The sequence below is a fragment of the Danio rerio genome, chromosome 5 (genome assembly GCF_049306965.1).
Source record: "Danio rerio strain Tuebingen ecotype United States chromosome 5, GRCz12tu, whole genome shotgun sequence".
Lineage (NCBI taxonomy): Eukaryota > Metazoa > Chordata > Actinopteri > Cypriniformes > Danionidae > Danio > Danio rerio.
In genome coordinates, this window is record NC_133180.1 from 74,057,812 (window position 1) to 74,082,500 (window position 24,689).

Below are 24,689 nucleotides of genomic sequence, written 5' to 3' on the forward strand. Positions count from 1 at the left end.
TAAAATGTTATTTCTTTACTTCTTATATCAAAAATGACCAATCTTTCTGAACACTTTGTCTAATTTGAACTTTAAATCAAAACTAAAATCTCAATAATAATGCAGACAGTGAATTTTCACCATGACTGATAGAAGTGATTTGGGAGAAAAAGACTGAGGTGTTTACATCCACAAATGAAAATGAGTAGGCACAGGTTTATTTAGTACTGACAACACAGATTCTTATTCATTCGAGATGGAGGGTGTACTCTAACAGGACAGTAAATGGTTATAAACATTGCCATAAATCCTACACAGCGACAGCTATGATCAAAGTAAATTAAACCTGAAACAGCAGCTATCATTTAAATGATGAATATCTAAATTAAACAAACGTAAAATCGTGTCCATTTACTGTAAAAAAAAGAGAAGACAAGAAAGTTGACTTGACTGATAATTGTAAGGCAACTTGGGTTACAAGTGGAGTCAATTCAAAGAAACGCTGTGCCTAAGTTGCCTTAAAATTTTCAGTTGGGTCAACTTTTATTTAGTTTTTACAGTGTTTAGCGTTACGGCTTGCATAACAATAAAACTCTTTCAACTGCAGCTTTTGAATACAAATAAGAAAAACAAAACAGTAATGCCATTATCTAGAGATCTGCAGGGTTCAAAAGGTCAGTTTATGCATCTAAAATAACAACAAACGAGAGACAAATCATAAAGGATTATCTGTCCAATAACCCACCAATCAACTTTTAAATCATCAGGCTATAAATGTAAATCCTGTAAGAACGGTATTATTTCATCACTTGAGGATGTTGATCAATAAAGGGGTTAACAACAAACGACATTAAAGTATTTAGTACTCAAATACAATTATTCAGAATCCACCATGATTTCTAAGTGGCCTCTGTATGTATAAATAAAATGACAGTATTGTTTTACCAACTGGCGATGTGTCCGTATTGCACATAAACGGTGACGAGCGAAGAACCACCAACTTATAATTCACCCAGAAATGTGAGTTCACGTCTTACTTTCACTGTTTACTCACCTTAATGTTGAGTTTCTGAAAAGTAAATCGAGATATTTGCCAAATAAGAAGACTGCTATTATCCATAAGCTGACCGAACTCTCAAAAAGAAAGTAATGACTAAAACAATAATTATAATAAAAATATAATATAACTTGTGCTATGCTGTATCATCTTTGAGGCCATACAGCAACTCTAAAGAGGGAAACACACAGAATTTAAAGAGACAGTTCACCCAAAAATGACAGCTTTTAATTAAAGCCAAAAGATTTCTGACCCTCAACTGTATTTACTCTTCAAAAAGATCATAAACGCAATCAAATTAAGTAGTTTATATCTTAAAAACACTTTACATTAATTTAATTAGGCTTTTATTTACATCTGAACATTAATTAATGCACATACATGAAGCACATCTAAATATAGACCATGCTTGCTACACTTGATGCCAATAGCTGCTTTTCCGACAGCTGTCTTCAAAATATCTTCATTGTGTTCGACAGAATTAAGACACTCAACATTCTGGAAACACTTTAGTTTGATATATTGAAGAACTTTAGCAAAATTGACTTTTATAGTTTATGTTGTTTCTACTCTCGATGCCAATAGCTGCTTTTTTCCAGCATTCTTCCAAAAAATATATATATTTTGTGTTCAGCAGAATAAAAAACTCCTCAAAGACCCTTGTTTGATTGAGTAAACTGTGAGCAAATTTACATTTCTTGGGTGAACTATCCCTTTAATGAACTTCACATAGGTTTTCTTCTGTTGAATACAAAAAGACGATATTTCCTGAAGAAATAGACCATTGACTTTTTCCAACTTTGGAAGTGAGCAGTGACAAATTTCTTCAAAATATCTTCATTATATTCGACAGAATTAAGTCAATCAACATTTTGGAAACACTTTAGTTTGATATATTGAAGAATGTTCACTTGTTAATTTTGCTCCTACACTTGATGCCAATAGCTGATTTTTCTAGCATTCTTCCAAAAAAAAAAAAAAAAAAAAAAAAATATATATATATATATATATATATATATATATATATATATATATATATATATATATATATATATATATATATATATAGTTCAACAGAATAGAAATCTCCTTAAAGACCACATTTAGGTTGAGCAAACAGTGAGCAAATTTACATTTCTTAGGTGAACTATCCCTTTAATGAACTTCACATAGCATTCACGCTCTAGGGCACAGGTGTCAAACTCAGTTTCCGGAGGGCTGCAGCTCTGCACAGTTGAGATCCAACTCCAATTAAACACACCTGAGCAAACTAACTGAGTCCTTTAGGCTTGTTTTATACCTCCAGGTAAGTGTTTTTTCTTCTGCTGAATACAAAAAGGCGATATTTCTGAAGAAATCTGACCATTGACCTCCAGAGTATTTGTTTTTTTCGACTTTGGAAGTCAATAGTTACAGCTGTCTTCAAAATATCTTCATTGTGTTTGACAGATTTAAGACACTCGACATTCTGGAAACACTTTAGTTTGATATATTGAAGAACTTTAGCAAAATTGACTTTCATAGTTTATTTTGTTTCTACTCTCAATGTCAACTGCTGCTTTTTTTCCAGCATTCTTCCAAAAAATATATATGTATTTTGTGTTCAGCAGAATAAAAAACTTAAAGACCCTTTTTTAGGATGGGTAAACAGTGAGAAAATGTACATTTCTTGGGTGAATTATTCCTTTAATGAACTTCACATAGCATTCACGCTCTAGGGCACAGGTGTCAAACTCAGTTTCCGGAGGGCTGCAGCTCCAACTCCAATTAAACACACCTGAGCAAACAAATTGAGTCCTTTAGGCTTGTTTTATACCTCCAGGTAAGTGTTTTGGAACTAAACTGTGCAGGGCTGCAGCCCTCCAAGAGCTGAGTTTGACACCCCTGTTCTAGGGGGGAATTAATAATATAAACCACACACTGAAAGAAATGATTCAATGGATTTTACTCAATTATTTTAATGTAAATGATTTATACGGGCTGAATTTAATCAAACAAATCAAGTTAAACGATACTTAATTTAATTTAAGTTCAACCCATATAAATCGTTTGCAAGGACTTACCTAAAGAAAATAACTGAGTAAATCTAATAAATAATTCCTTCAGTGCACCAATCTTGTGTGATTAAAAATCGTCATAATATGTTGTAGTGTTAATCGCACTAGCTAGAAGCAGGAGGGATGTATGTGTATCAGAAAGCCTGGAATGTGTCCTAAATCAGGGCTGTAAAACCTCAAAAACAAACCAAAGTGCACTGAAAAAAATGAGTTCTGCTAAACTGTTGCAAACAATTTATATGGGCTGAATTTAAACAATCAAATTTAATTTAGTAATGTTCAAACTCAGCCCAAATAAATTGCCTGCAACCACTTACCTTAAAAAAAAAACTAATAAATCCAACGAATCCTTTTTTTCAGTGTGCTATTCGCTCAAACTCGTACGGCGGCGCCTCCAATCAGCTCTGTGGTGTCGCTTTCTGAGGCGTGACCCTCCTCCTCATCCTCACTACCTTCATCATCCGAGTCCTCTATGGGCGAGTAATACTCATCGTTGGCCAGCAGGGGCGCATCGTGCTGTGGCGTGTGTGGCAGGCACTGCGCCGCGGTGGTGACGGTGGCTGGCTCTGATGCAACTGTGGATGAATAAGAAGGAGGTGGGCTGGAGGAGGCAGGAGAGCCGGGATTGGACGGCCGGAGGAGAGGCGTGCGCTCGTCTTCCTCTTCAGCGTCGTGAGGTCCTGCCTCTTCGTCTGAATCTGAAGACTCTGAGTATTCTGGGTTGGGACGGGTCACGCGTTGCTTGCACACCGGGCAGGTTTTCTTGGTCTGGGTGAGCCAGGGGTCCACACACCTAGAGTGGTAGGCTGAACAGAGGGGAGTTATATTTATTAGGTTTTGCTACTCTGATTTGCAGTGCTGTATGCATGTTTTTAACAAATCTGAAGCATTAAAAAATACCATTATATGTTTGTAGATACTTAGCTATTGTGTATTGTTCTAATTGACCACACTTTCATTATGTTGGAGGCTGTTTTTGCCCCATTGACTTCTATTATAACCACATTTTTTGACTGCAAAGCCATGAACATACAATCATGCATTCTTGAATTTTGGTGATTGGATGAGGGGAGTTAAAATGAGGATGTTGTGGTACTTTGTTTTCCTTTAAAGGGTAATGACACCCCCCACTTTCTGTTTTTTTCAAAAGATGCATCATAATATGCGTGGAGCTCTGCAACCAATGGACAGGAGGGGGCGTGGCCAGCAGAGCAGGGGAGAAGGAGGGGATGAACTGTTGTCAGTCGGCTCACAAAATGAGAAACAAACTGTGAGGAGACGCATGATTTTATAGTTTACAAAGTTAAAATGCAAAGAAATAAACAGTAATTTAATGCCCTGCTACATTTGTTATTCGTAATTTCATAAACAACCACAATTTACACAATTGTAAAAATAATCATGTTATACAAACACTAAATGAGGACTTTTCTCTCAATCCCCGGGTCTGAATGCAGACTCAGTGCAGCAGGTCTTTAGCCTTTTCTATTTCAACCATTAGCCCTGCTGGTAATCTGGAGGATTTAGGCGAACACAACAGCACAGTGATGTGTCTAAATGTGAACGAACTCCTGATAAAAGACAACCTCCGCCATTCTCCGATTCTCATACTGTTTTCCTGACAAAAATGCTTGCTGCACACAAACAGCTTTGCTGTATCGCGGGGAAAAACATGCAACAAACCCAGTGGATCATGGAAACAAAGACATACGGCCATTCATGAACAGCTAAATACTGTCTGCCGTGAGTCCTTAGACGCGTTCTCATCCAGTAATCAAGGTAGGATCTCACAGCTTGGCACTGGCAGGTCTGTCTTGCCTTCGGAAAGCACGCGCAGTCATGAATAACTAGGAAGCCGACTCTTTTCAAAGGATAAGAAAACTCCACTATGAATAATAGTTTGAACTCGACGCGTCATCTTTGCACTTGCAGTTTTGCGCTACGTCGCTGATTTTGATCCACCCCAAAAATCATTTTAAACCCGGAAGCTGAAATGAGCAGACAAAACCTCAAAATTATCCAGTTTTCCCCACAATTAAAGCTGACAGGTGCTAACATTGTCTTAACTGATGCTCAACACACAGAAATCTCAAAAAAAGTAATCGCGTGTTTTGCGAACCTTTAAATGTGCTGTGTGTACGTTTTTTGACTCTACTGAAGTCAAAGCTAAATAAGGCTATGATGATTGTCAATGATGAGAGACATCCTTCATCAAACACCTTCCAATTGTTACCATCAGGTCGTTGATGCTGTGTTCCCAGGTGAGTAAGAAATAGGAAAAAATGATCATTTATACCCCAAGCAATTAAGTGTTTATATTCCTACTCCCTCATTAGCAGTTGATGGCTAGTAGACTAGATATTTATTTATTGTAGGGGTACCATGTTTTTAAATTATTTATTTATATATACAGTTGAAGTCAGAATTATAAGCCCCCCTATTTAACGGAGATTTTTTTTCAACACATTTCTAAACATAATAGTTTTATTAACTCATTTCTAATAACTAATTTATTTTATCTTTGCCATGATGACAGTAAATAATATTTGACTAGATATTTTTCAAGACACTTCTATACAGCTTAAAGTCACATGTAAAGGCTTAACTAGGTTAATTAGGTTAACTAGGCAGGTTAGGGTAATTAGACAAGTTATAGTATAATGATTGTTTGTTCTGTAGACTATCGGAAAAAAAACATAGCTTAAAGGGGCTTATAATTTTGTCCCTAAAAATGTTTTTTTAAAAATTCAAAACTGCTTTTATTCTAGCTGAAATAAAACAAATAAGACTTTCTCCAGAAGAAAAAATATTATCAGACACACTGTGAAAATTTCCTTGCTCTGTTTAACATTTTGGGAAATATTTAAAAAAGAAAAAAAAATTCAAAGGGGGGCTAATAATTTTGACTTCAACTATATATATATATGCCAAATGTGAAATGTCAGAAGTCTTATGAATGAGACCTCTGGCCTGTAATAGTTTAGGTTTTATAACATTCTTTATCATTTGAGTAACTGCTTTTTATTTATTATACACAGTGCTCATGTCAAGACAAGTTTATTGAGCAGCTCTTACCATGTGAACACGGCAGCACTCTCAGCTTATCTCCCTCTTCATACTCATCAAGGCAAATCGCACACACATCATACGAATCCCCTGAGGAGAATATTTTGGACATATCGTTCATATTTTGGACAAGACAGTCAGTAAAAAAAAGCATATCTGGAAATTACACGAGAAGTTTACTGTGGTAAACAAAAGCACGCTATAAATGCATTTTATACAGCTTATGTCACATTTAAAGGGATAGTTCACCCCCAAATAAAGATTCTGTCATCATTTACTCACTCTTGACTTGTTTTTTTTTCTGTTGAACATTTACAATATACAACATATACAATCTTTTAGTTTAATAAATATTAAAATTGATTAATATCTATGATAAATATTCTAAAATCCCTCCAGAAAACACCTTTTTAAACATTTCCCCTAAAATATTTCCTGAATAAAAAAGTTATCTAATATTATTTACAGTAAAAAATACACATTCTATTCAAATAGGTTTTAAATAATACTAATAAACGGTAAGATAAAGATTATCATTTATTTTCTTGTCGGCTTAGTCCCCTAATCAATCTGGGGTTGCCGGGGTCGGAATGAACCGCCAAGATAAAGATTAATACAAAAAAAAAAAAAAAAAAAAGCATTACAGTCACTTTTGAAGATAAACAAATATATAATATACACAAGGTTAGTATGCGTGATCAGATTTCTAGTAGGGTCCCAGTATGGCCGGGTCGCGGGGGCCGCAGTCTTAGAGGAGAACCCCAGACTTCCCTCTTCCCAGACACTTCCTCCAGCTCCTCCGGGGGGATACAGAGGCATTCCCAGGCAAGCCGAGAGACAAAGTCCCCCCAGCGTGTCCTGGGTCTTCCCTGAGGCCTCCTCTTGGTGGAACATACCTGGAATACCTCCCTAGGTAGGCGTCCAGGAGGCATTCGAAACAGATGCCCCAGCCTCCGCAGCTGACTTCTCTCAATGTGGAGGAGCAGCAGCTCTACTCCAAGCTCCTCCAGGATGTCAGAGCTCCTCACCCTGTCTATAAGGGAGTGCCCTGCCACCCATCGAAGAAACTCAATTCGGCTACTTGTATCCGAGATTTTGTCCTTTTAGTCAGGGCCCAAAGCTCATGAGCATACATGAGAGTAGGAAAGTAGACTGACTGGTAAATCGATTACCCCATTACAGCTGCCACTGCACCAATCCACCTGTTAATCTCACGTTCCTTCCGTCACTCGTGAACAAAACCCCAAGATACTTGAACTCCTGCACCTTGGGTACGGTCTCTCCTCCAACCTGGAGATGGAAAACCCCCTTTTTCCGGTGGAGCAACATGGCCTCGGACTTGGAGGTGCTGATTCTTACCAGCACCTCCTAATGAGAAGCAGTTTTTCTTATCATGAATCACAATCTCTCTGTTAGGACTGTACTTACCAGCTCTTTAAGCCATTCGTCAAATGTTGGTACCATATCTTGTTTTCTTCTCTGTAAAATAATTTTTAATAAATTCTGCAAGAATTAAAAGTAAAAGAAGATGTTTTGAAGAATGTTGGAAACAGGTAATCGTTGACGTCCATAGTATTTGTTTGTCAAGGTTTCCAACATTTTTTTTGTATATCTTTCATTGTGTTCAACAGATTTGTTTATGTGAATAAACAAAGTTGAGGGCAAAATCATCATCCCTCCAAAATTACCAGCCTTCTATTCTTTTTCAGATATTTCCTCTGAATAAATATTATATAAAAAATACAAGTTGACAACGACAACAATAACAAACTCTATTAGGTTTGGAATTAGTCAAGGGTGAGTAAACGATTTCATTTTAGGGTGAGCTATCCCTTTAAAAAACAATCCAGCGATGAATTCTCTCATTCTCACCTTTATTAAACTTGTGAATGGGGATTTTCTTCAGCTGTTCTTTCGAGAGTCTGTTTTTACGAAGTCTCTTTCGGTGCTGCACACATCGCACAATCTGGACCAATCAGAAGAGACAACACACATCATCACCGACCATAATAAATGTACCACTGACAGTTCCAAATCCAACACATTTGTCAAGCTAAACAATATTTATTCTACTGTATAAATAAATGTATGATGTAAAGCCACTCCAGACTGTTGAAAGCATTCTCTTTATACTGTTGATTGAGATACTTCTGCATTCATTTTAAAACGTAAAACTCTGATCCCTATTATAATAGAAAAAAACACTAATGTTTCATTCTATGGAATAAAATATAATTAAATAAATAAATAAAAGGGAGGTTGCTTTTTGATGTCAATACATTCATTCATTCATTCATTTTCTTGTCGGCTTAGTCCCTTTATTAATCTGGGGGTCGCCACAGCAGAATGAACCGCCAATTTATCCAGCAAGTTTTTACGCAGCGGATGCCCTTCCAGCCGCAACCCATCTCTGGGAAACATACACATACACACACACACACTCTTACCCCTACGGAGAATTTAGCCTACCCAATTAACCTGTACTGAATGTCTTTGGACTGTGGGGGAAACCGGAGCACCCGGAGGAAACCCACGCAAACGCAGGAAGAACATGCAAACTCCACACAGAAATGCCAACTGAGCCAAGGTTCGAACCAGCGACCTTTTTGCTGTGAGGCGGCAGCACTACCTACTGCGCCACTGCGCCACCGTGAATACATTTAGTTGAGGGCAAAATGATAAAAAAAAAATGTTTTTTTTTTCAGATAATTCTAAACAGATATATGTAATGTATTTTTTATTTAGTGCCATGTCAGCAACCAAGGCTATCTTCATGGCAGGAATCTTTCAACAATAAATATACAATTTAAAAATCAACAAACAAAATAAAACATAAATTAAATAAGATTTTTTGTGTTAATACATGATAAAAATTCTAAAATCTTTTCGGGTGTTACTTTGTCAAAAATGTCCTTAAAAGAGTTCATTTCATAAAAAGTTCTTCTGGAATCAGTAAAAGCAGGACAGTCCAGTAAAATATGTTTTACAGTAAGAGGAGTTTTGCAGCACAAACACTGAGCAGGGTTTTCACCTTGGAGCAAAAAACCATGTGTTATTCTCGTATGCCCAATACGACATCTGGTAAAAACTACTTGATCAAATCGATTCTTAAAATGTCTTAAAATTCTGTGTGAAACTTCAGGTTGGATTTCATGTAATTTATTGTTTTCTAATGCATCCCATTCCTTTTGCCACTTGTTTAAAATGTAAGCGTTGATAAAAGGTTTCATCTCTGACGGAGGAATTTGGCATTTCTAAACAGATATATAATGGAGAAAGGAAGGACATTTTCACAGTATTTCTTTAATATTTTTTCCTTATTTGTTTTACTTTATCTGGAATGAAAAGAGTTTTTTTTATTTTTTATTCATTCATTCATTTTCTTGTCGGCTTAGTCCCTTTATTAATCCAGGTTCGCCACAGCGGAATGAACCGCAAACTTATCCAGCAAGTTTTTACGCAGTGGATGCCCTTCCAGCCACAACCCAGCGCGAACCCACGCAAACGCAGGGAGAACATGCAAACTCCACACAGAAACGCCAACTGGGCCGAGGTTCGAACCAGCGACCTTCTTGCTGTGAGGCGACAGCACTACCTACTGCGCCACTCTTTTTTTTTTTTTTTTTAAATTATTGAAAAAATTGGCTACAGACCAAACAACTGTTATCTGATTACTTGCCTATTACCAAACTTTAATAGTTAACCTAATCAATCTAGTTCTCTCTCTAATCTTTAAATGTCACTTTGAACTATTATAATAATATTATGTACCATCATCGCGTCATCAGTCAAAGACAAAATAAACTAGTGATTAGAAACTAGTTATTGGGGCGACGCAGTGGCCTTGGCTCAATTGGCGTTTCTGTGTGGAGTTTGCATGTTCTCCCTGCATCGGCCTGGGTTTCCTCCGGGTGCTCTGGTTTCCCCCACAGTCCAAAGACATGCGGTACAGATGAATTGGGTAGGCTAAATTGTCCGTAGTGTATGAATGTGTGTGTGAATGTTTCCCAGAGATGGGTTGCAGCTAGAAGGGCATTCGCTGCGTAAAAAAACGTGCTGGATAAGTTGGCGGTTCATTCCGCTGTGGCGACCCCGGATTAATAAAGGGACTAAGCCGACAAGAAAATAAATAAATGAATGAAACTAGTTATTACAACTGTTATGTTTTTTAAAAATCTGTTTAACAGCACTTGGGAAATTAAAAGGAGAGCTAATAACTCTGACTCCAACTGTATATCATATTATGGTTAGATCCTCTATGAAGGATCTGAATGTTCTAGACATTTCAAACTTTATGCATGATTCTTTCATAAAAACCACATTTAAAGGGTTTATAAATGACAGCACTGACCATTATGATGACCATGACAATGATGATCATGCAGACGACTCCAGTGAAGGGGATGAGATAGTAGGACAGAGGGAAGGAAAACTCTGGCTTCAGAACCACATACGCCCTGCAGGAGAGCGGGTCAGCAAGTTATAAACGCACACAAAAAACCTTTGACCTGTCTTTTATTTTTATTTCTGGGAATAATTAAACAAAAGAAAAGCCATTTTCACTGGAATTCATCTTAGACTTTAATGAATAAAAAGTTTGCCCACCACTGGTTTATATTATTCAGTGCTTAATGTATGAATAACCGGTATTATTCTCACCCTTTCTCAGGTATGATTTTGTGTAGCATCTGAGAGGCAAAGAAGCTTGTAAACACAGAAGGAATGGATATCTCCTCTGCGATGGTCTCTGAAAAGCAAAACAAATGGACAGCAGATTTAAAGAATGATAAAGCATGAGTCTATAAAGGCACATATATAAAACCTTAATAACTGTTTTTTAAACATGTCTAATTTGATTATTTTCAGCCATCGATCAGAAAGTACTCAAAAATAGCCGTTTGTTTTAATATTACCAAAAAGAAAGTGCACAGCTTTTGTTGGCTTACTCGTGATTACCCTTGTACAACCTTACCAAATACACACATTTGTTACTTCTTCAGCACAAGAGTCAATTTACTCAAAAATAATGCGTGAATCTCACCGTTGCTGTACCCCATATTGAGCAGTGAATTGGAGTACATGTTGTGCACTATAGCCGCACTGTAACCAGCCTGCTGTGCATGATACACCTGAAAAAAAACAAGAACAACACTGTTCACTTCTATTCATTACACACTAAAAATGGAGATCATCTGAAACGGAGTGTGTGGAGAGGTAAGCATGATCGAACACCCAATGAGGGGGGAGAGCATGCTCAGAGCCCAGCGGCTAATCAGCAAGCCAATCAGAAATAATAAATAACACCTGTTTTTTCTAGTGATTGAGCCGGAGAGACACCCTTCTTAAGGAGAAGAGAAAGAGCAGCCGGGAGAGGAGAGAGCACACACACTGCTACATGTGTGGTGGCATATAAAATTAATAAAACAGTTTGTTTACCTGAATCGCAGACCCTGTCTTCTTCTTCCCTCAACAACAACGAACTTTACTACAGAGTGTTATTTACATTAGTGCGTTTTCATTAGCGCGTTTTTACCCCCCTCCTCCCCTCCTCTATAGGACACTGGCCTTCCGTAAACAAATTTAGTGACCCCTGCTTTAAGCCTTGTTTAAATTCGACATTGCAGAGTTTGCGGAGGTTCGCTTTGGGTGCGCGCGGCATGATTTCGGTTGGCAGTGTGTAGGGAATTTTTTGAGATTCAAGCGAACAGTGCATGCGGCGCCACAACTGATTCGAGTTGAATATGAAACACTTTAAAGCGATTTAATCTGAAACAGTACGACTGTACACACATCTTATGAACCATGATCAAAGAGATAACCAGATAATCAATAACTCTTGGCTAGAAATTGCAACAGCCGAGGGAAAGGAGAAAGTTTTTGCTAAAAGGTTTGAAAAAACCTAAGGGATGAGTTTGTTAAAGCCAAAAGAAGCCATAGCAGAAGTTCTCTCCAGACTGGACTATTGCAACTCTCTACTATCCGGGCTTCCAGCTAACTCTATCAAACCTCTTCAGCTGCTCCAGAATGCAGCAGCACGAGTGGTCTTTAATGAACCTAAAAGAGCACATGTCACTCTGCTGCTCATCCGTTTGCACTGGCTGCCAGTTGCTGCTCGCATCAAATTCAAAGCTTTGATGTTTGCTTACAAAGCGACTTCTGGATTTGCTCCTTATCTGCTCTCACTTCTGCAGATGTATGTGCCCTCCAGAAACTTGCGTTCTGTGAATGAACGTCGCCTCGTGGTTCCGTCCCAAAGAGGGAAGAAATCACTTTCCCGAACTCTCGCATTCAATCTGCCCAGTTGGTGGAATGAACTCCCTAACTGCATCAGAACGGCAGAGTCACCTGCTGTCTTCAAGAAACGACTAAAAACTCAATAATACACACACACACACACACACACACACACACACAAACAAACACACACACACAGACACACAGACACACAGACACACAGACACACACCGGTCGATTGAAGTCACACTGCAGATGGATAATATTGAGTCTCTACCCAAAGATGAAACCTCAGCATTATAGCCAAGCAGTTGGAACCTTCTGGAAACTACATGCTACAAAGAATACTTCATCGACGTTTGTTAAAGGAAGGATCAGTAAAGAGTAACTTGTCAGGATGGGTTTCTTCCTCCATTTCTCAAGTGTAAGTACGTGCGATTAAAGTTGTTGCCTTGCTGCTTTGTTTACAGAGCTCCGTGGAGGAGGGTAGTGTGTGTGTTTGTGTGTGTATGCGCGCGTTGTCGTCCGGCGTAGGGTTAAGTGTGTGTGTGGGTGTGCGCGCGCGCAAGGACGAGGGCAATGTGTGTGTGTCTGTGAAAAGAGCAGAGTGAGACAAGCTAGAAGATCTCCTCAACTGTTTTTGCTCAATAAAATAGTTAGTCGTGAGTATTTTCATGTCCATCGTCTGTATTTACATTGACCCACTGGCAGCTAAAAGCCACGCGTGTATGAACTGTGATTACTTTTATATTGCTGATTAGCTGTTGGGCATTTCACTCTCTCACTGAAGGCAGTGGAACAATCGCAACAGACTGTCATCGGTCCAATCAGCGCAGATTAGCATTGCGCTAAGGAGGGGTTTGGGAACAAATGCATCACTGGACGATTAATATGGGAGTCGCTGGGATAATTAGGTAAGAATAAATGTAGATTATAATACTATGAAAGTGTTTTTTGACCTTGCATGCATTTTAGACTGTAGTTGGAGACCCTTACAACCAAGATATGACCCTATTTCATGTATAATATGGGCTCTTTAAAAAATCTTGTATGGTTATAAAAATGCTAATAATAATTAAAATAATTTATAAAAACAATACAAAATAATTAGTTTAAAAATATTAAACGACATTATGATATGATGTACTTCCGGAAACTTCTTTTCTCTTTATCCGTCTGATTTTACGGTGGGTTTCTTTTGACCGCCCCCTGTCGTTTTAAAGAATATCACAACGGCGAACGCAGCAAGTATAAAAGCCTTGTCCGTTTCGCGAGGGCACAATACGGCGCCAGGTGAAAGTATAATTCCAGCTTTAAGGGCTTTCATGCAGCGAGACCCAAATCACTATTAGAAAAGCCCATATAATAACATTAACCTTGACATCGAAGTTACAGTCATAGCGTCGAATGAGGACGATGTATTTTGTAGTGCTGTTGGGATCAGCGGGTGTTGGAGAAGCTGGAGGAGGATCTATAGGTGTGCAGGCGTTCTGAGGACGAGCTTCGATAAGAACACCCTGAAACAAAAAAAACAGAGAAAAATCAGTCACTCTTACACACTTCAAAAACTACAAACCCAACAGCACTGACTGGATTACCATGAGTCCATCCTTGGGTAGAGCAGAGCCAAAGAGAGCAGGCAGATCCTCAAACAGCATGGAGGTCATGTTACTGTAATGCTGCAATGCATGGAAAACGAGTCCATTAGCAACTGAATAAAGCAATCCATTGTAAAGCAATCAAACAAGCCATGACATTACATTAATATTGATTGTTGGAAGGTGAAGTGATTTGTGCAACCAAATACTCAACAAATGTACTGCAGCGTATTATAAAGCTTAGTTATGACTATCCAGCTGTTTGTGATTTCTACAAATTATGGATTGTGCATCCGGTTTGGAGAACTCTCATTCAAAATAACTGAAATGAAAATCAGACTTGGAGAAATATGTCATGCCTTATTTTCAATTACACAGAATTAGGTTTTCTTGTTAAGTTAAAGCTGATAAATGCATGACTCAAGGGGATGTTTTATAGACTATTAAGGCTGAATCTCTAGACTGAGGCTGAAACTAGAGCTGGGCAATATGACAAAAATCCCATTTAGCGATTCAAGTCCATATAACGATATAAACTGACCGGCCACTTTATTAGGTACACCTGTCCAACTGCTCGTTAACGCAAATTTCGAATCAGCCAATCACATGGCAGCAACTCAATGCATTTAGGCATGTAGACACGGTCAAGACGATCTGCTGCAGTTCAAACCGAGCATCAGAATGTGGAAGAAAGGTGATGTAAGTGACTGAATGTGGCATGGTTGTTGATGCCAGACGGCTGGTCTGAGTATTTCAGAAACGGCTGATCTACTGAGATTTTCACGCACAGCTATCTCTAGGGTTTACAGAGAATGGTCTGAAAAAGTTAAAATATCCAGTGAGCGGCAGTTCTGTGGGCGCAAATGCCTTGTTGATGCCAGAGGTCAGAGGAGAATGGCCAGACTGGTTCCAGCTGATAGAAAGGCAACAGTAACTCAAATATCCACTCATTACAACCGAGGTCTGCAGAAGAGCATCTCTGAACACACAACACGTCCAACCTTGAGGAAACTGAGGCTACAATTAATACAGGCTCATCAAAATTAGACATTAGAAGATTGGAGAAACGTTGCCTGGTCTGATGAGTCTTGATATCTGCTGTGACATTTAGATGGTCAGGTCAGAATTTGGCCCCAGCACTATGAAAGAATGGATCCATCCTGCCTTGTATCAACGGTTCAGGCTGGTGGTGGTGTAATGGTGTGGGGAAGATTTTCTTGGCACACTTTGGGACTATTAGTACCAATTAAGCATAATCTCAATGCCTACCCGAGTATTATAGCTGACCATGTCCATCCCTTTATGACCACAGTGTACCCATCTTCTGATCTCATCTCAGGCTGGTTTCTTGAACATGACAATGAGTTCATTTTACTCAAATGGCCTCCACAGTCACCAGATCTCAATCCAATAGAGCACTTTTGGGATGTGGTGGAACGGGAGATTGGCATCATGGATGTGCAGCCGACAAATCTGCAGCAACTGTGTGATGCTATCGTGTCAAAATCTCTGAGAAATATTTCCAGTACCTTGTTGAATCTATGCCACGAAGTTCTAAAGGCAAAAGGGGGTTCAGCTCGGTACTAGTAAGGTGTACCTAATAAAGTGGTCAGTGAGTGTACATATTTTTTGTATAATCAATCAATTAATAGTTTAGATACATGTTGAAGGCTAAATTATAAGAGTTTCTGAAGGTGAAAGACTTAAGACATTTAAGACCATTACGAATGAAATTTTAGATTTATACAGGGCTAAATGCTAAGGATTTTTTCGAATATCCCAGTTTGAAAAGACTTTCACTTGTCCTATCAAATTTTTTTTTAATATTTAATAGAATTAATAATACAATAAAACTTATTTTGTTTTTTAAAATAACAATTTTAGATTTTTTAATTAATTTTCAAATATATCCATTCACAAACCCTAAAGCCCCCACCACGAATAGAACAAAACAAAGCTGTCAATTACTTCAGTCTACAATAAAAATAAAATTAAGAAAAGAAAAATTAAAGATTTAATACCTACAACACAACATTTCAGTAGATTTAAGACATTTTAAGGACTAAAATTTAGCTTTTGAAAATGTGTATTTTTCCCCCCAACATTTTAAAGTATATACTCAGTAATGTACTCATTCATAATCATATTTATGATTTTTTTTCAGAACTTCAGGGCAAATGTTTGATTAAAATAATAATAAAAACACTTTTCAAAAACTATTGACTACAGGCCTAACATAAAAATAATAAAAATTACAAAATAAAATGCAAAATGTACACATTAAGTGTTTAACATTGGAACGTTCTCATTTTAACATCTCAAATTTCTCAATGCTGTTAATCATGTTTCTGTCTGCTTCTCTGTAATAGTGTGTAATAGTGGGCTCATCTAAATTATAGAAAAGTATTACCATAAACAATCTATTTTGTGACAACACGATATAAATGATAGAGCATAATATGAAACTATAGACTTTTTATTATGTCCGTATGATATATAAGGTCATATTTCACAGCCTTAATTTCTCTGAAATTGTTAATAATCCTGAAAGCAGACACTTACAGCATATATATATGCCTGACCAGGAGAAGGCACCAGAGTGCAGAAGATGATGAGGAGGACTGATACGGCCAGCGGCGACCCCAAACACACCATCCTGAATTAGGCGAGCCCTGAAGAGGGGCGACCAATACCTGCACGCATCCATGCATGCACACACGCACACACACACACACACACACACACACACACACACACACACACACACACACACACACACACACACACGGACAGAGACAAAAAAACAAACACAAATACACAAACAAACACACAAAAACAAACAAAAGAACATGCAAACAAACAATAAAACAATTAAACGCACACACAATTAAACACAAAACAAACAAACAGGAATGCACAAACAAACAACAAGAAATAAACAAACACACACACACACAAACAAAAACACAAACAAACACAAAAACAATTAAACAGACAAAAACAAATTAATACACAAACAAACAAAAACACAAAAAACAACCAAATACATACAATTACACACACACAAAACAAATGAACACACAAACAAACAACACACACAAATACACAAAACACACACAGACAAACAAACACACAAAAAACAAATGAACACACAAATACATGAAAAATAAACAAACACACACACACATGCACAAACAAATAAACAGCACAAACACAAACAAACACACAAATGCACAAACAAACAAACAAACAAAAACAAACACACACAAACAAAAAAACACAATTAAACACACACACACACACAAAACAAATGAATACACAAACAACACACAAATGCACAAACAAACAAAAATAAAAAACACACAAACACACACAAAAGCAAACAAAAACACATACAAACAAACACAAATGAACAAACAAAACAGACACACACACATACAAACAGAAACAAACCAAAACACAAACACACACGCACACAAAAACAAATGAACACACACACGAAAAATAAACAAACACACACACACATGCACAAACAGACACACAAAACAAAAACAACACAAACAAAGAAAAAAACAAACACACAAATGCACAAACAAACAAAAACAAAAAAAACACACACACACACACAAACAAACACACACACACACACAATACAAATGAGCACACAAACAAACACACAAATGCACAAACAAAAAACAGACAAACAAACAAACAAACAAAAACACAAACACACAATTAAACACAAAAATACAAACGAACACAACAAGCACACACAAAAATGAACACACACCCACACAAACACAATCAAACACACAGAAGCAAGCACAGTTTATACAAATTTCATAATCAGGCAGTCGTCAGTGTGACAGAAGGAAACACAGCAGATCCTATATATGGCAGTTTGGTGTTCTAAATAAATGAATCACTTTTTATAACTTTAGATAACTTCTGACTTTACAGATCTTAAGAAATCACATGTCGGCTCATTACGAAGCACTTCTGCCTCAGGATGAACTCAGGATTATGACAGCATTCGTGCAGTTGTATAAGTAGCCCACTAACTGCCAGGAAAAGGTTCATCTATGACATTCCAACAAACCTGAAATTTTGACTGATTATATCTGTGGATCAGATCACTGCGGTGCTTAAAGTTCAACGCTGAAATGGAAAACGAACTTATACTTGGAACAGATTATCAGACACAATGTGTAGCAGGAACTGGATTCTATCTGTTGTTGTTTTTTTAGATGTAGACTTGGCCTAGAAAATTAACATGAGTTTATTATTCATTCATTCATTTTCCTTTGGCTTAGCCCCTTATTTATCAGGGGTTGCCACAGTGAAATCAACCGCCAACTATTCCGGCATATGTTTTATGCAGCGGATGCCCTTCCACAGTTTACTATTAAAAGTGCAAATTTAGAAACTAAATGGGTTTCAGTATTTTACTCAATGTTATGTCATGTATCGTCATAAAAACTGCAATGTCTTAATTATGATTATTTCTATAAATAGCCATATTGATATACAGTGTTCAGCATAATTGAGTTTACCACATTTAGAAAATTTATATCGTATCCATTTCTCAGTGAATATAGGCAATGCATTTTGGTGCATTAAAACAAAACAGATAAAATAATATTTTAGTCACCAAACATTTTAAAAAATCGAAAGATAATACAATTAAATTCAAGCTAAATATTGCAAAAAAAATTTAAATAATAAATAAATAAGCAAATTTTTATTATTATTATTTTTTTGCTTCTCTTGATTTTTCTTCTTTTTTAAAAATTTGTATTTAATATTTTTCTATAACATACATTTGGACGTATTACTGCATTAGTTGGACCGTTATCGTAAGTTATTTTGTTTAGATTAGCTCCGGATTCGACTTCAGTACTGACTAATCTAATGCATAAATATAGTACTGTATATCTTCCTATTAAAAAAATGAAATTAAAAGATAGAATATTGAGGGGCGTACTTATATATGCTAAGCGCTATATAACCACAATAAAAAGATCTATAAAATGCATGAAAATTAAGATTAATGAAAAATATATTTATTACAATTATTAATCTATAAACATTTATTACATATTTTAATATATTTTTAATTAAGATTAATACAAAATATATTTATCAAAATTGTTATTTTATTTCACATTTATTACAAATTTTAATTAAAAAATTAAGATTAGTAAAAAAATGCATTTGCAAACTGCTAATATATATATATATATATATATATATATATATATATATATATATATATATATATATATATATATATATTTTTTTTTTTTTTTTTACTATAATGAATAAAAACATTAACTATTATAAATTATAAATATCCCAAAATGCTAAAATATATATATTTTTTATTATTTAGTATTTGTATTGATTAAAATGATAAACTAACAACATTATTCGTAGTAGTATCACTTCTTTTGGCCAAAAAATACAGTCCAGCAAACCTGATATTTACTATAAGAATTTTATTTAAAAAATGTAGTAAATCTTGCATCTGCATTTTAAATCATTACATTTATTAGATTCATGAGAAACAAAATGGATTTGGTTTTTAGTTTATGGCTTGTATATTAAGCTATTTGCACAAGTAAATATCACACAGATAAATTACCTTAATATCTTAATAGGAACACTTTCGGTCATTTTAAGAACTCCACTTATCTTTCCAGTTAATAATTAACCCTGCCTGTAAAATGTAATGTGTACATTCAGTTAGTACACTGTTAGAAACTTGCATAAAGATAGCCACCATGTTTAGCCACCATGTACAGAGCGCGTCTGTCAGTCACTGCTTATACGTGCATGCACTGGTTCAGAGGTTGCATATGAAAGGTCGACGCACAGTATTAATGTAAAGAAAGTGGGATAGAATGGAAAAATACGAGAGAATTTCGGCAAAAACGGGAGGGTTTATGTGAGTGAAGTGAACAGGAAGTGTTTGTAGAGAAACCGTTTTGCGAGTATACGCAAAACATCTTTGCGAGATAATGCAAAACTTTGCGAGGGAACGCAAAACATCTTTGCGAGATAACGCAAAACTTTGCAAGGGAACGCAAAACATTTTTGCGAGGGAACGCAAAACATTTTTGCAAGGGAACGCAAAACATTTTTGCGAGGGAACGCAAAACTTTGCAAGAGAACGCAAAAACTTAGAAATATATATTTTCCTCCCACCCATTTTTTTTCTTTTACCCATTTTTTTTTTTTTTTAGCCAGCCAATTTTTTTCTCCTCCACTGCGCCCCTTCAGGGTTTCCGTACTTATGCAACTTGGCCACTGCTTTACAGAAGTGAAACCGAACCAACCACAAGAATGAACAAGTTCCTTAAGGGACAAATATATAAAGCATGTTTTTAGATTTCAGACTAGCTTCTCTAATCCAAACTGTGTTAACCCTTTATGAGAAACACAACACATATTGAATTCCAGATCATTTAACAAACGGGTTTAATTTATAAACCCTTATCGTAGTCTGTTGGTGAAGAGGCAATCCTGCATTCATTTCAATTATATATTTACAAATATGAAAAATAATAATCGACAGATAAGACAAGGCGTGTCAGAGTCATCAAACGTGTTTTTGTAGCTGGAATGAAGACGTCTTTCTAGATCTGCAAAAAGCCAGGTCAAATCATCTTGTATCTTGTTTTATGAATAGTTGATCGCTAAAAGCACTAGATTTATCTACTGATTTCTATCGTTTTATGCAGTTTATTTAAGAAACAACTAAAAAGATGCATGCTGTAAACAGACAGATGTTAATGTTGGATCAATTAAATGCTTAGTATTTGGTGACTTACTAAGTGCACTTAGCCAGTTAAAGTAAGTGCATTCAATTTTTTTCCACATCATTTTGCTTTCACGTATTCCAGATTATTATCATGATGATCCGAAGACTAAATTGCTCAATGCTTACAATGACAGCCTATTTCAAACGTAGCTTTAATATTTCAAAATAGCGCAAGTGAGAAAAACACAGTACATTCCACTTGTTGACTCCTGCCTTTTAAGATCTAGAAGGAAGTTTGGCTTATTGTGCAACACTGTAGCCGTAAAATAGATGTCATGCATAGTCTAATTAGCAACTTTACAACATTTGTTATCATTATTTTATTTTTGTTTTCAGATTGAGGGCATTATATACTTATTTGATTATCAAGTCCTATATAAATACAAGGTTCCATTAGTTAAATGGATTGTTCACCAAAAACAAATACAATTTACTCACCCTCAACTGATTCCAAAGCTTTTTTTTTTTTTAGTTTGAGTTGATATTTTTAGAGAAATCTGAAATCTTTAACCTTTGACTTCCCTAGTAGGAAAAACTAATACTATTGCTATTGGAAGTCTATTTAATATTGGAAGTCAATGGTTTGAGTTTTCTTCAAAATGTCTAATTTTGTTAAACAGAAAAAAGTCAATACATGTTTAAAACAAGTGAAGGTTGAGTAAATGACAATCTGTTTTGAGTGTACTATATTGCTTTTGTGAAAGTCGTTCATTGATAGATCTTGTTAACCAACAGTGCGTTATTAACTAATGTTAACAAGCACAACTTTGGATTTTAACAGTGTATTAGTAATTGTTGAACTGTTATTAATGAATAAAAACTGTACAATTATTGTTCATTTTTAGTACATGTTAGTAAAATTGATGTAAAGTTGGTTTAATATGCTGCCAATTTAGACTTTCACCTTAATAATATCATTTTAGAAATGTATCATTTGCCAATTCTAAACAGGGAACTCATATCCAAGTTCAACATTGTTCACAATCCATTAAATAGTGCTAAGGCTGTTCGGAGGTCAGCAATAAATAAATAAATAAATAAATAAATTAAAAAAAAAAAAATAAAAATATATATATATATATATATATATATATATATATATATATATATATATATATATATATATATATATATATATATAGAACAATATTTGGAAGACATTTTTAAAGAAATCTGAAATCTTTAACCATTCGCTTCCCTTGTAGGAAAAACAAATACTATGGATGGAGGTCAATGGTTTGCGGTTTCTTCAAAATGTCTTATTTTGTGTTTAACAATATAAGAAAGAAAGTCTAGCAGGTTAAAACATGTAAAGGGTAAATAAATCACATAATTCTCGATTTTAAGTGAACTACATTCATTTGATGTTATTAAATGCAGTATTTATTTATCTTTGTTAACGTTAGTGTAAAAAAAGTCATTCATTGTTGGTCAACTAACAGTGCATTATTAACTAATGTTAAAAAGCACGACTTTGGATTTTTTACTATTTATTAATAAATGTTTTGAACTATTATTAATACAAACTGTACATTTATTGTTTATTCGTATGACATGTTAGTTAAATTGAGAGAAAAAGGTGGTTTTATATTCGCATATTTGGACTTTCTCCTTAATAATTTCATTTCAGAAAAAAATATTATTTGCCCACTCTAAATAGGGAACTCATATCGAAGTTCAACATTGTTTACAATCAATTAAATAGTGCTAAGGCTGTTCTGAGGTCAGTAATATATATTTAGAACAATTTTTGGAAGATATTTTTAAAGAAATCTGAAATCTTTAATCATTCACTTCCCTAGTGGGAAAAACTATTATTGGAAGTCAACGGTTTGAGTTTTCTTCAAAATGTCTTATATTGTGTTTAACAACATAAGTAAGAAAGTCTAGCAGGTTAAAAACATGTAAAGGGTAAATAAATGACATAATTTTCAATTTTGAGTGAACTATATTCGTTTTAATGTTATTTAATGCAGTATTTATTCATCTTTGTTAACATTAGTAAAAAGAAAGCTGTTCAATATTAGGTCTTGTTAACTAAGAGTGTATTAACTAATGTTAACAAGGACAACATTGGATTTTAACAACGTATGAGTAAATATTGAACTATTAATTAACTAATTTCTGAGTTATTGTGTACATGTTAGTAAAATCGAGGTTAAATTGGTTTTATATGCTGCACACTCGGACTTTCTCCTCATGATTTCATTTCAGAAATGTATAATTTTCCAATTCTAAATAGGGAAATCAAAGTACAACATTGTTCACAGTCAATTAAATAATGCTAATGTTGTTTTGAAGTCAATATATATTCAAAGTGTCGTGTCACAAGTTGCCCCTGTTAAAAAAAACACAAACTAATGTATGAATATAAACCGACTTTAACCTCAATGTTAGGAAATACGTGAACTAATTGAGCCTTATTTTAATTTTGGACACAAATGGTAAACCAAAAAAAAAACAAGATTGTCATTACTGAAACAGCGCACAAACGTTTCTTTTCAATGACAAATAAACAAGGCAATTACCGAAATACAACCGTGGATCGATCCTCCCCCGACTTCAGCTACTTCCCGAACATTGCAGTACCATTGAAGCTACATTATTACTTCAGAAACGTTCAATTACATCCGAAAGAACTTGTAAACAACAACAATGTAAGTTATAATACTACAATGGCAAGATGTCAGTTAAAATGTAACGTTAGTTTAAGAGTTTTGTAATGGTTTACTTACAGTAAGCGACCGCCAGCAACTGGCTTATCACTCGTTTCCTTAGCGGACGGCTAATGTTAAAGTCTCCCACTCGCGCCGTCGCTTTAATCCAGCTATAATTGCTGTAACACGGCGATTACTTTTAGTAAAGTTCCTTCTGGAAGATCGCAACTCATTGATCCGCCTCGGTTTGTCGATCAGCTCGGCTCTTCGGGGACCTGCGATCACGCGTTTGTTTACAATTTTGCAAGGCCAACGGGAAGTGCGTGAGGAAACAAGTCTCGCGGGATCTTAATTAAACGATAGAAGGGATACAGCTGCGGCCGTAAGTTAACGAGAATTATTTATATTACATTATTTTATTGACGTCTTTCCCTACCCCAATCCTCACATCAATGTAAAAACAGTAAACATACAAAGTATTATTCATATTATTTATTAAATTACCCACTAAAATATATTTTATCAACGTCCATCCCTACCCCAGCCCTCACAGCAGTGTAAAAACCGTATTTATACCGAATGTTACTCATATAATTTATTAAATTACACATTAAACTGTATTTCATTAACGTTTACCTTTACTCTAATCCTCACAGTATTGTAAAACAGCAATTATACGAAATATTATTTAATGAATTATTAATTAAACTGTATTTTATTATTGTCTACCCCAACCCTTACAGCAATGTAAAAACAGTTATTATAAAGATTATTTAATTTTGTTTTTATTAAATTACGCATCAAACTGTATTTTATTAACGTCTACCCTTACCCCAGACCTTAACAGTATTGTAAAACAGTAATTATACTGAATATTATTGAATAAATTACCCATTAAACGGTATTTTATTAATGTCTCCCCATCCCTAACCCTCACAGCAATGTAAACAGTAATTATACAGAGTATTATTCATATTATTAATATATTAAATTACCTCCTAAATTGTATTTTAATGTCAACCCTTACCCAAAACCTTCACAGTATTGTAAAACAGCAATTATACAAAATATTACTTAATAAATTACTCATTGTATTTTTTTAACGTCTACTCCAACCCTCACAGCAATGTAAAAACAGTAATTATACAGAATATTATTTATTTAATTACCCATTAAACTGTATTTTATAAGTCAACCCTTACCCTAAACCTGAAAAGT

The 24,689-nt window shown here is 35.4% G+C and overlaps 1 protein-coding gene and 1 long non-coding RNA gene across 3 annotated transcripts; one reads left to right on the forward strand and one right to left on the reverse strand.

Annotated features, from left to right (window-relative positions):
- Window positions 1-175: 175 nt before the first annotated feature.
- rnf167 (ring finger protein 167) lies at window positions 176-23,796 on the reverse strand. 2 transcript variants are annotated; one of them, XM_021476685.3, is made up of 11 exons: window positions 23,550-23,796; window positions 23,343-23,453; window positions 16,554-16,684; window positions 13,992-14,072; window positions 13,770-13,910; window positions 11,201-11,288; window positions 10,819-10,906; window positions 10,511-10,616; window positions 8,032-8,125; window positions 6,169-6,249; window positions 176-3,899 (listed from the first exon to the last, which is right to left on the reverse strand). In XM_021476685.3, exons 3-11 carry the CDS (start codon window positions 16,644-16,646, stop codon window positions 3,466-3,468), a joined length of 1,206 nt encoding a protein of 401 aa, XP_021332360.1. In that variant the 5' UTR covers window positions 16,647-16,684; window positions 23,343-23,453; window positions 23,550-23,796; the 3' UTR covers window positions 176-3,465. The 2 variants fall into 2 exon arrangements, with proteins under 2 accessions (XP_021332360.1, XP_005165694.2); XM_005165637.6 differs by lacking the exon at window positions 23,343-23,453.
- On the forward strand, window positions 20,202-23,278 carry LOC141385680 (uncharacterized). Its single transcript, XR_012406531.1, has 2 exons — window positions 20,202-21,828; window positions 22,538-23,278. It is a non-coding gene; the product is annotated as an uncharacterized lncRNA (long non-coding RNA).
- Window positions 23,797-24,689: the final 893 nt, after the last annotated feature.